At 41.5% G+C, this 15,855-nt stretch overlaps 2 protein-coding genes across 2 annotated transcripts; both read right to left on the bottom strand.

Moving 5' to 3' along the window:
• Positions 1 to 1,127: 1,127 nt before the first annotated feature.
• Positions 1,128 to 2,319, bottom strand: LOC124101490 (succinate dehydrogenase [ubiquinone] cytochrome b small subunit, mitochondrial-like). The gene has a single exon (XM_046457501.2). It carries the CDS (start codon positions 2,317 to 2,319, stop codon positions 1,831 to 1,833), a length of 489 nt encoding a protein of 162 aa, XP_046313457.1. The 3' UTR covers positions 1,128 to 1,830.
• Positions 2,320 to 9,889: 7,570 nt separating this feature from the next.
• Positions 9,890 to 12,389, bottom strand: LOC124101515 (C-C motif chemokine 3-like 1). Its single transcript, XM_046457526.2, has 3 exons — positions 12,188 to 12,389; positions 11,383 to 11,497; positions 9,890 to 11,042 (listed from the first exon to the last, which is right to left on the bottom strand). The coding sequence occupies exons 1-3, from the start codon at positions 12,351 to 12,353 to the stop codon at positions 10,952 to 10,954; spliced, it is 372 nt and encodes a 123-aa protein (XP_046313482.1). The 5' UTR covers positions 12,354 to 12,389; the 3' UTR covers positions 9,890 to 10,951.
• Between the last annotated feature and the right edge of the window lie 3,466 nt (positions 12,390 to 15,855).

The following is a 15,855-nucleotide window of genomic DNA, read 5'->3' as shown; positions in this document are numbered from 1 at the left end:
TCCCACTGCAGAAAACACCACTAATTCAGCAGTCCGCCTCTCATTCCAGCTCTACTGGGGGAACTTTAAAAAGAGATTTGTTTTTCCAGCAAGAGATCCACTTTGTAAATCTTCTGTGAATGGGAACCAGGGTGAGTTGGTGACTCAGCTGATCCCTGGGAAGAAAGTGTAGCTGGATTCTGCCTCTTCTTGAAACTTGTTCCATTTTCCCATTTCCCTGATAGGGCAAGACCCAACCCTACCCTGAGGTATAGAGAATATAGAAAGTTTTTGGAAAAGAAAGAAAGAAAGGAAAAAAAAAAGATGCCTGAACAGAAAACCCAGGGCATTTTGAAAATTCCTTGGGAAGTTCTGTTTCCCTTGAGGACATCCATCCGCTTGGTCACATCTGACCCAAGCCAGACAGTGGGGGAACTACAAAAGGTAGACTCATGGGAGGGGACCCTGGAACAGAGGGGATGATAAGTAAAGAGGACATCCAGGGCTCAAGAGTGCAGGAAGAATGAGGTGGGGCCGGGCACTCTGTTGCCAGCCTCCTCTTGTGGTCCAAGAGCCGTGTCCTCTTCTTTTAATAGATAAGCCCTGGGCCACAGGGTAATGGAGACAGGGGTGGCAGTAGAGGAAGTTATTAAGCACAGTGATGTCTTGTTGACTTGCACATGCAAGGAGGGTCTTGGGTAACCACAGGGACCACGGTATTTGCAAGAACAGTTCAAGTGCTCACTTGCTTTGGGGCTGTTTATGGGGAAGTGGTTTCCCCATCGAGAAGAGGTGAGATATTGGTGTCATCCCAGGACCACACTTAGCTCATTCCTTCTCACTAAAGCTCAGTAGTCATAGTTTCCCCTGGCAGAGCAGAAACTTCTGTGCTAGTCAACAGTTGTTCTAACTGCACAGATGTGAACGTGCTGCGATGCCATAGTCCTGGGCAACATGAGCCAAATGTAACCACACCCAGGTGGGCAGAGCTGCATTATGAAGCCCGGACAGTGGGAGTGAGGGGAGTACAGCCAGCTTTCAGTCATCTGCTTCTTCTTTTTTTTTTTTTTAAAGAGTAGAATACATTTTTATTATACAACATTTTATTTATTTTTTTTAAATTTCTTTTCATGGAATATATTTTCTTATTACCAATTCCCACAGTGGGAAAGTAATTTATTAGTTTTATATTTGTGGACAGATTTATTTTAGGACAAGTAAAACAGATTGGAGAATTACATCTGTTTGGAATTTGTAATATTCTGATATGTCTACAAGGAAGACTTCTTCTCTAAATTGAGCATCTCTATATTCAGAAGCTTTCCAATCTTTCCTTCCTAGGATACAGAAATCTGTAATTTGAGATTTTAGCATCTCCTATAAAGTTTCCCTTGGACATAAAACCATCAGTAGCTGGTATCAACTGGACAGACAGAGAAGTTTCCAAAAATAAACACCATCTAATTTTTTGCAAAGTCATGAATTAACAGTCTTTCCCTTTGTCCATTATTTCCAAGACAAATGCAGAAATGATCATATACTGATAATAATAAAGCTAAATTCTCTTTAAGAGACCGACAAAAGCAAAAGCTCATATGTAAAGTTTAATCATACTGTGAATCTCATGAACTTGAAGACAACCCCATTAACTCACTAGAATGCAGAACTGGGTCTCATAATTTCTTGAACACATTTCCTCTCAAACCTCTTCCTCAACAATTAAATTCTAAAATAACCATGTGATTAGAAGAAGGTTTGCCCACCAATGAACTTTCTGTTATTTCCTCCTTATTGTGAGTTGAATGACAGAGCAGAGGCAGAGGCACACAATCAATTCTCAAGTCAAAAAGGTCAAAGCTTCCACAGCATGGCAACAGCTTTGCAGATGCCCACATCATGATAGTTGGAATAACAAAGTCCAGCAAAGGTTAAAGCTGAGAGTGCCAAAAGGCCTGCCTTGGCAGCTTTCTGCGATGCATCCCCATGAACATAGTCAGTGACAACTTGTCCAAGGCCCCAGTGACTATGAAGAGTGAGGACTGCAGCCAAGGAGTAGTCCATTGCAGAGCAAGGATTCAAATATGCAGCTGGAAGCAGGCCCAGGAGCAAAACACTGACAGCCCTCTCGCTAGTCCAGTGAAGAGGTGCAGCCTTGGAACCAGAATGGCGGTTTGGTGACAGGTGAATGTGCTGTGTTCCAGTCCATCCTGGGGTAGGTCGGTCCTGGAGAAATGCTAAGATGTGAGCAGGTCTGACCAATGGGGTTTGGAGGAACAGAGCTCGGCCTCCTTGAGCACCGCAGAGGACACCCAGACATCTGCTTCTTGAAGAGAGATTCATCAAGGACCCCAGTGTGCACTCACCAAAGGATATAAATATGTATTCAATTTGGGTGTTAATATGCATAAGGAATGCCAAAATATTTTTAGCCTTTGACCAAGAAAGTCCATGTCTAGAATCAGTTTCCTATGGAAAGAAGTCTTATGCTTAAGAACATTTGATCTCCAGCATATTTACAGCTATTTAAAATTAGATGTGATTTAAATCAGTTGCAAGATAAAAATGGCTAGGAAAATTATATTTTCACTTGATTGACTATTAGGCAGCCTTTATGACATGAGAAATGCATAGCTTTTAATGATATGTTTTAAAAACCCAAGATGTAAATTGGATTATTTTAATCAAGACCCACCCAGGATCTGGGGATATGTTCAATCCCACAAAATATCTTCTGTAGATGTTGGTCCCAGGAATGAGGGGGAATCAAAGCTGCAGGTGTGCTGTGTCCCCTCTTAGCTGCCCCTTTGCCTATCTAATACTGAAGGACTCCTCTTTCTTCCTCAACATGGTTGATCTGTACTGATGAATCCTTGTTTTAAGCATCCCCTCATTTCCCCCTCCCACCTTCTGTGTGGATGGAGGAGGTGGGTGGCCAGTTCTGCCCCACTTGATATGCTCTAGAGCGGGTGTGAAGCCCTGCTTCCTGGTGGTGGCCTTGATATCATGAAGAGCTTAGTGTCTGTTTAGCTCAGATTTGGGTCATATATATTTATGGGGGCAAAAGAAAATATATGAGTTAGCTTCCTTAAAAACCAAGAATTCAGGTGGTTGGAGGACTAACCATTTTTAATCAAGACAGTGAAGGAGAAGAATTGTTCCTCACAAAGTGTTGCCACCCTTCATAGCTCAAGAAAAAAAAAATCAATAGTGAAGATGTGTTTTTCCTGACCTGAATCTATTCTCCATCTTTATTAATACCAGAAAACCACACTTCACTCCCTAATAATTCTCAAACTTTAAGTTTTTGTGACATTCACTCAACCCACAGATCCAAGTATGTGCCCTGATTAACTTAAGCAAAGCTATAAAACTCATCTTCATAACCACAGTGATTGGTTAGGAACTGGGTTGCTAAGTCAGTCAAATCTGAAAGAACCTAAATGCTTTTTTGTAACAGGAACATGGACTCACTTTTCCCTTTTATTTATTTATTTATTTATTTATTTATTTATTTATTTATTTATTCATTCATTCATTCATTCTAATTAGGTATATATGACAGCAGAATGCATTTTGATTCATTGTACACAATTGCAGCACAACTTTTCATTTCTCTGGTTGTGGGCTTGGGATATAGCTCAGTTGGTAGAATGCTTGCATTACATGCACAAAGCCCTGGGTTTGATCCCCAGCACCAAAAAAAAAAAAAGACAATTATTTCCTTGTTTGTACATGAAGTAGCATCACACCCTATGTGCAGTCAAACAAGTACCTAGGGTAATGTTGTTCATCTCATTCCACCATCTTCCCTACCCCCCATGCAGCCTCCTCAACCTCCCTCCTCTTTGCCCAATCAAAGTTCCTCCATTTTTCCCATGCCTCCCCCGCTCCCCATTATGGATCAGCATCCACTTATTAGAGAGAACATTTGGCCTTTGATTTGGGGGGATTTGCTTACTTCACTTAGCATGATATTCTCCCACTCCATCCATTTCCCTGCAAATGCCATGATTTTATTCTCTTTTAATGCTGAGTAATATTCCATTGTGTATATATACCACATTTTCTTTACCCATTCATCTATTGAAGGGCATCTAGGTTGCTTCCATAGTTTAGCTATTGTGAATTGAGCTGCTATGAACATTGATGTGGCTGCATCACTGTAGTATGCTGATTTTAAGTCCTTTGAGTGTAGACCAAGGATTGGGATAGCTGGGTCAAATGGTGGTTCCATTCCAAGTTTTCTAAGGAATCTCCATACTGTTTTCCAGATTGGTTGCACCAATTTACAGTCCCACCAGCAATGTATGACTGTGCCTTTCCCCACATCCTTGCCAATATTTATTGTCTGTATTCTTGATAACTGCCATTCTGTCTGGCATGAGATAAAATCTCAGAGTAGTTTTGATTTGCATTTCTCTAATTACTAGAGATGTTGAAAGAACAATTCTTCATGATTCACGTAACACTGATAAGTGCTAGCAGCCACTCTGGGACTCTGACATGGAAGGATTATTATAATTGAAGGAAAAAAATGGTAAGATACCATGTCCCTGAAATGCCCCTTTCCATTGTCAAGAACCTAACCAAGTTAAGGGAACAATAAGACCAGGCCCAGACTGGAAGGTCCGGATAAATTCTATCTTGAAGGACAAAGACTTCCTCACATATATTGCAAACAAGGCACACCAGTAGTATCTGTGGAAGCTGTTTTCTTGCATGCATTCCAGCGTATCCTTCTGATGCTGGTCATATAAGAGACAAAGTAAGCTAAGCTAATGATGTCTACTGCTTCTGTGGTCTGACTTACAAATTCTCTTTCCCTGTGGTAACTGGTATGGAATTGAGGGCATGGTGGAGAGGGTAAGTGCCTCTCTGCCAGCTGGCTGCCACTGGACAAGGTGTTGTGAGGGGCAAAGGAACTGTTTTCTTGTGAAACACTGTCAGGGACAGAGGTACTATCTGTCCAGTCTATTGTCACTGGACTTTCTGGTGCAGCATTATGAGGGATGGAGACGCTATTTAGCAAAACACCATGTGGGACAGAGGTGTTATCTGTCTAGCCTGTCACCACTGGCCCTGCCCTGTAAGCATTTTTCAGTAAACCTTCTGTCTCACACTCCACCTCCAGGTGTTTTCTTTGATCCCTTAGCACCCCAGCCACAGCACAACTGAGCTACCGAGAGCACAAAGGGAGACCCAGAAAGAGAAGACAACAGAAACTGTGGGATCCCATGGGGCTGCTGCATGCCCCCTTGCTTGGGGCCAGAGCCATATCTGTACCCTTCAGTCTTGAGGCCACAAGGTTTATTTAATCAAAACTTTTTTTTAAATTAATTTTTATTGTTGGTTGTTCAAAACATTACATAGTTCTTGATATATCATATTTCACACTTTGATTCAAGTGGGTTATGAACTCCCATTTTTACCCTGTATACAGATTGCAGAATCACATCAGTTACACTTCCATTGATTTACATATTGCCATACTAGTGTCTGTTGTATTCTGCTGCCTTTCCTATCCTCTACTATCCCCCCTCCCCTCCCCTCCCCTCCCCTCTTCTCTCTCTACCCCCTCTACTGTCATTCATTTCTCCCCCTTGTATTATTTTTCCCTTTCCCCTCACTTCCTCTTGTATGTACTTTTGTATAACCCTGAGGGTCTCCTTCCATTTCCATGCAATTTCCCTTCTCTCTCCCTTTCCCTCCCACCTCTCATCCCTGTTTAATGTTAATCTTCTTCTCATGCTCTTCCTCCCTACTCTGTTCTTAGTTACTCTCCTTATAAAACCTTTGAATTAGATGTACTTGTTTGTGTTCCTCCTTGAAACTGTCAGTGCTCTAAGATACGCAGAGACCTGGACCTGTTCAGAGATACTGGCTCTGTTAAAAGTCACAGGCTCCGGCTGAAAGGTGGAATGGAAAATAGGAGGTCATCAAACAGGAGTGGCTTTGAAACTTTAGGGTGCATCAGAACAACCTGGAGGCTTTTTAGAAACTATACATTGTTGGGGCACACTCCCTGAAGTCTGGAAGGGAACTTAGAACTTGCTTTTCTAGTATATTCCTTAGGGGATGGGCATGCTGCTGTCCGGACACTACTTTTTGAGAACTACCATCATTCTGTGGCATTGAAGCTGCTGGTTGAATTGTGACCTGTCATATTTTGGTGCTGAGGCCCTGTGCCAAATACCAAGGCTGCAGCATTAAGGAATTTTTTAGGGAAGATTCTAAATTTTGGAATTTAATAGCTACTTCTTACATTCACAAATAAGGTTCTTTAAGCTAGAGTTTAGATTACTTTGAAACGGGCTCATCTGAAATCAGAAAAGGAAAATAATTCAGCTTTTCTGACACCGGCCTTTACAATCTGTTGACTGAGAACCCAGTAACCTGGCATCTTGCAGGGCTCTACATACAGAATTTTCTAGTCTAAGATAAAGTTTCTCTGAGCAGACCCAAGGAGGTGAGAGACGTAGGGGATACACCTGGGGTCCAACTGCAGACCTGACTCACTTCTCACCCTTTTCTGTGGAATAATTCTCTTCCTTACTTAAAATAGACAATTAACTCTTGATAAAGGTACAAGAAGGATGTAACTTTGGGCTTCAGGTCAAATATTCATCACCTCCATATACAGTCCCACACTCCATATGGGGAAGAGTGAGATGTGGCTCTACAGGGCTCAGGATGGAGCTCCAAAGCTCTCCCCAGGGGCTGGGAGATAGTGGCGACTACAGGACTGGGCTCTGTGCTAGAACATGCACATTCCCAATCCGGGCTAAAATGCCAGACCTATGACTGGACTACCCCTCTGCTTGCAGTTACCTAGCTCATGGATGGATCAGAAGCAAATACAGTAGAAGCCTATTATCACTGAAAGGAAATCACATTGCCAAACAAACCACTAGTCCAGCCCCAAACAGTCATTGATTGCTCAACAACTAAGGAAAACCCCAGGCTCCTAATCACCCACCCCCCACAGGAAGTAAACAGCCCCCAGGAAGCAGGTTCCCCCTCAATGCACATCTCTGATGTCTCCATGGGGGACATTCCCCCAGGGAGGAGAGCTTCCAAGGTGCCTGTGCAGCTGACCAGGGATCTCAGTCGAGTCGACTCTGAAAGTCTGAGGAACTGGTTCCCTCCCTGTGCAGTTCCCTGCTCCTTTTGCCCTATCCGGGGTCTTCATTCTGTATACTCTGTACACAACACCTGACTTTAGGGAATGTTGGACACTGCTAAACTTCTCATGCAGTCATGAGTTTCTGGACCTTGAGAAATAGTTCAGTGCATTCAGAGATTTTGTATGACTCTATTTTTTTTTTCTGAAAGAAGGTGACACCTTCACTGTGTCCATGGGAACAAATGCTATACCTCCTGTTCTGCTGACAGCAACTCCACACTTACCAGGAGTGCAGATGATAATGGTGTAGGAGAGTGGACCCCTCATAATGGAAGGGGACTGTGAAATGTGTGTGTGTGTGTGAGAGAGAGAGAGAGAGAGAGAAGAGAAACGAAAGCCTCCATCATAAGACAGTGCTTTTGTCCTCATTCTCATTATATAAAAGCCATCATGGCATCAAATCTCCATAAGCCAGGTGAGCTCTGTCCTCTTGGTGTCAACTCAGGATTCCAACCAGAGAGTGGGTGGCTCCAACAGAGGGACTAGCACACATCAGATGGGAGGATAAGGTGAGACCAGAGAGATAAGCAATCCAACTTATTGAAAAATAAATAAAAATTTAGAAAAAATGTACTCTAAGCAATTATAGTTAGCTATTTGATGTGCATCTTATCCAAATATTTACATATATATATATATATATATATATATATATGAATTTTTAAGATAAAAGCAAAAATAACATGTATAGTTCTGTTTCATATACGTAGAGTGTATATGCATACGGTAGATGTAAGTGGGTACACCTTTTATACTTAATATGATGGACACACTGCATAGACAGAGGTGTGTGCAGAATTGATAGCAGAATATTCCATGGATGGGCATCTTAATTCCCTTCTTTTTTAATCCCCTACTGATGTTTCCTTTTTTTTTTTTTAAAAAAAACTAGCCATGATGCAAAAAAAAAAAAAAAAAATATATCCTTGTGTCTACCTATTCCTATTCTTTGGCAGTGTTTCTATAAAATAGATTCCTGAAAATGGAATCAGGAAAAACAGCAGTTTTTGTTTGTTTTTTTGTTTGTTGGTTTCTTTCTTTGTAGTGCTGGGGATTGAACCCAAGGCCTCAGTCATGCTAGGCAAGAGCTCTACCACAGAGCTGCATTCCCAACCCTAGTATGTATGTTTTAATATTTGCTAAGTAGTAGTGTTTTATTAAACCTCAAAGTGTTTGATTACTATGATTCTAAATAATTTTTGTTATACCAGGGACTGAACTCAGAGGCACTCTGTCACTGAGCCACATCACTAGCCCTATTTTGTGTTTTATTTAGAGACAGGGTCTCACTGAATTCCTTAGTGCTTCGCCATTGCTGAGTCTGGCTTTGAACTTGTGATCCTCCTGCCTCAGCTTCCTAAGACGCTGGAATTGCAGGCGTGTGCCACCATGCCAGGCTTCTAAACAATTTTGGATAAAAAAATCAGATTATTTGGGAGATGAAATAATTGTGGCTAATAAAAATTAATACAGGTTTGATTTCTACACATCTTTTGAATGTCCCCTTCTTCTGAAGAAAGGACCCTAGCTCAGTGTATATTTCTTGTACTTATAACTGCAACCCAAGCAATCCACCTGTTAAATAACTTACCTTTCATAGCAAACCTATAAACAGAGTTCTGGCTCAGACTCCCAAGATGCTGGAATTACAGGCATGTGTTACCAAGCCTGGCTTCTAAACAATTTTAGATTCAAAAATCAGATTATTTTGAAAATGAAATAATTGTGACTTATAAAAATTAATATATATTTGATTTTTACACATCTTTTGAATTTCCCCTTCTGAAAAAACGACCCTAGCTCAGTGTATATTTCTTGTACTTATAACTGTAACCAAAGTAATTCATCTGTTAAATAACTTACCTTTTATAGCAAACCTATAAACATAGTTCTTCTCCACATAGAGCCTGATTTCCATCTCTCCCCTAACAACATTAGCCATTTATTTTGTGGAGTATGGTTTTTAGAGAAATAATATATGGTATACCTATTACCCCCATGCAATTATACACCACATTTGGGAAGGAGTGGTGAATCCTACTACCTAAGTCAGTTTTCTTAGCCACTAACCTGCATGCAGCACTCCTGGTAAACTTGATGAAAACATCAGTTCTCAGGTTCCATCCAGAGCATTCTGGTGGGAGTAGCTTTTGAACTTTTGCATGTGATGTGAGTATAGGTAGATCACACCTGGGGAAATCACTTGGGCAGTGTTTAATAGCACACAGTATGTAGTTAAATGAAGGTCTAGTTTGGGAACTCAGTTGTGCCATCTACATGCAGTGTGATCTTGGAAAAGTTGCTTACCCTTCTCGAGCCCAGATTTACTTTTCTGTCAAATGGGCATGTTAATAGTACTATGTAAGCTATATTATTGCATTAGTAGGATTGAATGAATGATATATATATATATATATATATATATATATATATATATATATATATATATCTCACATAGATTTGAATAAGCCTCAAAAACATTAGCAATTTCTTATTAACACAGCTTTATCATAAGTAATCACTACAGAATACTCTGCCTAATGGTAACTGAAGGATATGGAAATGACAACCCTCAAAACAGTGTGGACTGACAGGAGGGAGGGAGGAGGAAGCCATCACATTGATGACATTGATCCTTTCCCAATACATCCTTTCCCAGTGACAAGAAAATCCCTGGGAAGGAGATATCCCCCCCAAGCCTAAAATGACAGTCTCTGGGAAGAATCCAAAACATTGATCCTTCCCCAAATAGATCTTTTCTCAGTGACAGTAAAATAGATCCTGGAGGGAAAGAGATAAGTGCTGAACTCTGGACCCTCCATCCTTGCCTTAGTAAATACGAATTTCAAATTCTCATAACCTGTTTCCTGAATGTCCAAACTGATAGGTTCTGATAAAGTCTTCAATGGTTAACTCATCTCCCAGTGTATAACCTATATAAACCCATACCTCCCCTGTGATGAGGGCCATTTTCCATCCAGGGAGTGAGTCCTCTGATGCCTGACTCTTCTACTAACTAAAAGGCATAGCTGGTCCATGAAGTTGGCTCCCATACAGGTTATTTGTACTTTCACTTTGGTGCTAAAAATCATTTTGGTTGATTTTGTTTATGGTATCCATTCAAGAAGGGAATTTTCCTAGAGCAGGTACATTAAGAATCACAAAATGTTTGTAGCTTGGAATATTCCAGAACTGCACCTCCGGTGTAGAGTGGAGTAACTGCAGTAGCCCTGTTCTTCTCCCCCCAAGTCCTTCCATGTCACACCTTCCTATTATTTGCCCTTATTCCTCTTAACCAGTAATTCTGATTTTTCTGGACAAACAAAAGCAAACTCCATACCAGTTTTCTTTTAAAACGTGCATCTTTATTATTTCACCAGGCTGGACACAGCTCAGAGCCAAGGAGCCACTGTGTGTCGGTCAGTGCAAAAGGACCCACTCCATATCTGCCAGTTTGGTGGCTTGGATACCATGTCTTCCTAGAACAAGCCCATGACAGCCACTCGATTGTCACCAAACAGTGTGAGCAAAGCTGGAGGGGATGAGTGGCAAAGAATTTGTCTTGGGATCTTTTGGAACAAACAGTCAGAAAATGAAACGAATATAAAAATAAATTATAAAACTAAAATAATATAAATAAATAAAATCTAAGTTCAGAGTGAGGCTGTTCAGAAACAACCAGCCATAGGAGAGGTAGCTATGGAGTCACAGGGATGCTTCCAAGACTCAGGCCCCTGCTCCCCACAGGGCCCACGGAGGTCACTGGGTTCCTTGCTGCCTCCAGGCCATTCAGGCATTCAGCTCCAGGTCAGTGACGTATTCCTGGACCCAGTTCTCATTGGGGTCAGCACATACCTGCCGGCCTCTCTTGGTTAGGAAGCTGTGGGGAGAAGCAGAGGATCAAACACTGAGGAATCCTACAGGGGATCTGGGGCCCACGGTGGTCCCTCCATCCCACCCCCTGCCCTGGGCAGCTCAGAGAGGCTCTGCTTATGTTACTCCAGGGAGTCTCTCTCACCAACTCAGGAGTGTCTCAGGGTACCCTGCCACCTCGTTCTTCTGTCCCTCCTCTCTGAGTTGGGGGTCCCACCTTCCCGACCAAGTCAGGTCACATTTAAGAGCTGAAGCCTATATACATGGCCTGTCTAGGGTTGCTCTCCTGGCCTGTCTCTGCCAGTGTGTGGCTGTCCTCAAGGGTGGGCAGGGGAAGTGGCACTTACATGACACCTGGCTGGGAGCACTGGCTGCTGGTCTCAAAGTAGTCCGCTATGAATTTGCGTTGAATCTGCCGGGCCACGTAGGAGAAGCAGCAGGCCGTTGGGGTGTCTGCACCCACTGTGGAGAAAGGGACAGAATGAGTCCAGGTCATCATCCAAAAGGAAAGGCCACCAGCTGTCACAACCTCAGGCTGAAGAAGAGCCCTGAACAGAGTGGGGACTGGAGACCGGCCTCGGGAAGGCATTTGGGCATTTCTGCCTAGAAACCTCATGTCTCTGTCTTCCTACTGTCTCTGTTCTCCTTGCTTCCTCACTCTTTACTGCGGGCTCTCTTTGTCTGTGTGATTCAGACCAAACAGACTATTCTCCTCTCTTCCTTCAGGGAATTTTGATTGGTTCAAGATGTCACACCCAGCAAAAAGAGAGGTCTGGGACATCTATCTCAAGATCCAGTGGGCAGAGCTCCTGGGAGCCCCGGAGTGAGCTGGGGAATCGACCACATCACTGGGAAGGAAGTACCCAGGTCTGGATTCTGCCTCTTGCAAACTCAGAGGTTTAGGCTCCATTATTTTCCCCTATCTATAGAAAGAAGGAACTCCTGCCCCAACCCTGACTCTCAGGACTGGGGACTAGGAGAGCTAAGATCCCTTGTAAAGGTGAAAAGTCCTTAAGAGAAAGCTCAAGGTGCTTTGTAGCCCTTTAAGAAGTTTTCTCTTTTCTCCTGGGTTCTGGAGACCACAAGAAGAGATTGATGTGGTCTCCCCAGGGCCAGAGAGTGGGGACGTCTGCCACAATAGGGTGGACTCACATGGTGCAGAGAAGACCTGGTCGCAGAGAGACATGGTGCAGAGGAGGACAGCAAGAGCAGCCGTGGAGACCTGCATGATGTTCAGTGGATGACAGTGTGTGGTCTCAAGTATGAGCAGATCCAAGAAGGGCCTGGGTCCTCCCTGCTGCCTGTGTCCTTCTGGCATTAGAAGCCATCTGCCCTTCTCTTTATAGGCAGCCCTGGCGGGTGGGGAAGTGGAATCTGGGGGTGCATGGGGAAATTTTTAAGTATAGCAATATTGTCATGATGTTACACAACTTAGGGTCCTTGGTGACCACAGGAACTCAGGATATCTAAGAATAGCATCTCTGAGCGGTAGGTCTCAGCTCTAGACTCATGACTTGCTCTGTTTTTTGGGGGGGAAATGGTTTCCCTGTGAGAGGGAGGAGACTTGTGTGCGTCTACTCAGAGTTGCTATTAGCTGGTCCCTTCTCATAAGAACTTATTTATGGATGACCTCTCCAGTGCTGTTCCTTTCTACAGAACTGAAACTCAGTGCTTTCTCAGTCTCCGTAACCATTGAGGTTGACAGGTGGATGGCAGCAACACCACACCCCCCAAATCCTGGTACTGAATTAAGGAATCCCAGGCTAGAGAAATGGAAAGTTTGATGTCACGTTTCATTTGTCCATTCATTGAACAGTCATAGAATGACTAGGGGACTCTGTCACAAACTCTAGTTGTGAATTAAGAAGTTCCTTTAGGTGTGGGTGTGTCAGAAGCCTAAAAATATTTATGCCCACTAACCAAGAAAAAGTGTTTCTAGGAAAGAGTTCTACATAAACAAGCCAGATATGGAGGTATCTTCAAACAAAAAAGACCCAGCATCATTTCTTTTTTTTGTTTGTTTGTTTTTGTTTTTATTCTTTTATGTTTTAATTTTGGGAAGGTATGTTCCCAGAATTTTTTTTTTCATTTCCCAGCATCATTTATAATTTTACTCTAGAAACTACAGTTAACTATTTGATGTCCATCTTTTTGAATATTTACCTATATAAATATATATGTATATAAGAATTTTTAGGATTAAAAACAAAAATAACATGTACAGTTGTATATCATATACGTAGAGTGTATATGCATACAGTAGATGTAAGTGGGTACACCTTTTACACTTAATATGATAAACACACTGCATAGACAGAGGTGTGTACAGAATTCGCAGCAGAATATTCCATGGATGGGCATCTTAATTCCCTTTTTTTTTAACCCCTACTGATGTTTTCCTTTTTTTTTTAACTAGCCATATTTTTTTTTAAAAAAATCCATGTGTCTACATATTCGTATTCTTTGGCAGTGTTTCTATAAAATAGATTCCTGAAAATGGAATCAGGTCAAACAGCAGTTTTTGTTTGTTTTTTTATTTGTTGGTTTGTTTCTTTGTAGTACTGGGGATTGACACCAAGGCCTCAGTCATGCTAGGCAAGAGCTCTACCACAGAGCTGCATCCCCAACCCTAGTATGTGTGGTTTAGTATTTGCTAAATATAGTGTTTAAATAAACCTCAAGGTGTTTGATTACTACGATTCTACACATTTTTTTTTTATACCAGGGATTGAGTTCAGGGGCACTGTGTCACTGAGCCATATCCCCAGCCCTATTTTCATTTTATTTAGAATAATAATAGACAGGGTCTCACTGAGTTGCTTAGTGCCTTGCCATTGCTGAGTCTGGCTTTGAACTTGTGATCAACCTGCCTCAGATTCCTAAGACGCTGCTATTACAGGCGTGTGCCACCATGCCAGGCTTCTAAACAATTTTGGATAAAAAAATCAGTTTATTTGGAAGATGAAATAATTGTGGCTCATAAAAATTAATACATGTTTGATTTCTACACATGTTTTGAATGTCCCCTTCTTCTGAAGAAAGGACCCAGCTCAGTGTATATTTCTTGTACTTATAACTGCAACCCAAGTAATCTACCTGTTAAATAACTTACCTTTCATAGCAAACCTACAAATATAGTTCTGCTCCACATAGAGCCTGATTTCCACACCTACTCCCCACCAACATTAGCCATTTATTTTGTAAAGTATGGTTTTTAGAGAAATAATGTATGGTACACCTATTACCCCACGCAGATATACACCACATTTGGAAGGAGTGCTGAATCCTGTTACCTAAGTCAGTGTTCTTAGCCACTAACCTGCAAACAGCACTCCTGGTAAACATGATGAAAACATCAGTTCTCAGGTTCCATCCAGAGCATTCTGGTGGGAGTGGCTTTTGAACTGTTGCTTTTGATTTGAGTATAGGTAGATCACACCTGGGGAAATCACTTGGCCAGTGTTTAATAGCACATAGTGTGTAGTTAAATGAAGGTCTAGTTTGGGAACTCAGTTGTGCCATCTACATGCAGTGTGATCTTGGACAAGTTGCTTACTATTCTTGAGCCCAGATTTACTTTTCTGTCAAATGTGTATGTAATAGTACTATGTAAGCTATATTATTGCATTAGTAGGATTGAATGAATGATATATATATATATATATATATATATATATATATATCACATAGATTTGAGTAACACACAGCTTTATTTATCATAAGTAAACTCTACAGAATACTCTGCCTAATGGTATCTGAAGGATATGGAAATGACAACCCTCAAAACAGTGTGGCCTGACAGGAGAGAGGGACGAGGAAGCCATCACATTGATACATTGATCCTTTCCCAATACATCCTTTCCCAGTGACAAGACAATCCCTGAGAAGGAGATCTCCCCCAAGCCTAAATTGACAGTCTCTGGGAAGAATCCAAAACATTGATCCTTCCCCAAATAGATCTTTTCCCATTGACAATGCAATAGATCCTGGAGGGAAAGAGATAAGTGCTGAATGCTGAACTCTGGACCCTCCATCCTTGCCCAGTAAATACAAATTTCAAATTCTCATAACCTGTTTCCTGAATGTCCAAACTGATATGTTCTGATAAATCTTCAATGGTTAAGTTATCTCCCAGTGTGTAACCTAGAAACCCGTACCTCGACTTAAACATAAGAATCATATGATCATCTCAATAGATGCAGACAAGAGTTTGACAAAAACAGCACCTCTTTATGTTCAAAACACTAGAAAAACTAGGGATAACAGGAACATATCTCAATGTCGTAAAGGCGATCTACCTATGCTAAGCCTCACGCTAACATTGTAAATGGAGAATAATTGAAGGCATTCCCTCTAAAAACTGGAACAAGACAGGGATGCCCTCTTTTATCACTTCTGTTCAACCTAGTTCTTGAAACACTGGCCAGAAAAATTAGACAGACGAAAGAAATCAAAGAGTTATGTATAGGAAAAAAAAAAAGAACTTAAATTAGCCCTATTTGCTGACCATATGATTCTATACTAGAAGACCAAAAAAACTCCACCAGAAAACTTCTAGAACTAGTAAATGAATTCAGCAAAGTAGCAGGATATAAAATCAACACCCATAAATCAAAGGCATTTCTGTATATCAGTGGCAAAGCCTCTGAGAAGGAAATGAAGAAAACTACCCCATTCACAATAACCTCAAAAAAGAAATACAATATTTGGGTATCAACTTAATCAAAGAAGTGAAAGATCTATACAATGAAAACTGTAGAACCCTAAAGAGAGAAATCAAGGAAGACCTTAGAAGATGGAAAAATCTACCTTGCTCTTGG

Source organism: Marmota monax, unplaced genomic scaffold (genome assembly GCF_021218885.2).
Source record: "Marmota monax isolate L192 unplaced genomic scaffold, Marmota_monax_Labrador192_F-V1.1 WCK01_AAM20220418_F8-fsc00417, whole genome shotgun sequence".
NCBI lineage: Eukaryota > Metazoa > Chordata > Mammalia > Rodentia > Sciuridae > Marmota > Marmota monax.
This window is presented reverse-complemented; position numbering and strand designations above follow the sequence as displayed.

What these genes read in the sequence shown, in the direction of transcription:
- LOC124101490 (XM_046457501.2), bottom strand. Translation starts at nt 2,319, where the DNA reads ATGAATCTCTCTTCAAGAAGCAGATGTCTGGGTGTCCTCTGCGGTGCT.
- LOC124101515 (XM_046457526.2), bottom strand. Translation starts at nt 12,353, where the DNA reads ATGCCAGAAGGACACAGGCAGCAGGGAGGACCCAGGCCCTTCTTGGAT. An exon ending in CCAGGTCTTCTCTGCACCAT is followed by an intron (nt 11,498 to 12,187) that starts GTGAGTCCACCC and finishes CTTTCTCCACAG; the next exon opens with TGGGTGCAGACACCCCAACG. An exon ending in TGCTCCCAGCCAGGTGTCAT is followed by an intron (nt 11,043 to 11,382) that starts GTAAGTGCCACT and finishes TTCTCCCCACAG; the next exon opens with CTTCCTAACCAAGAGAGGCC.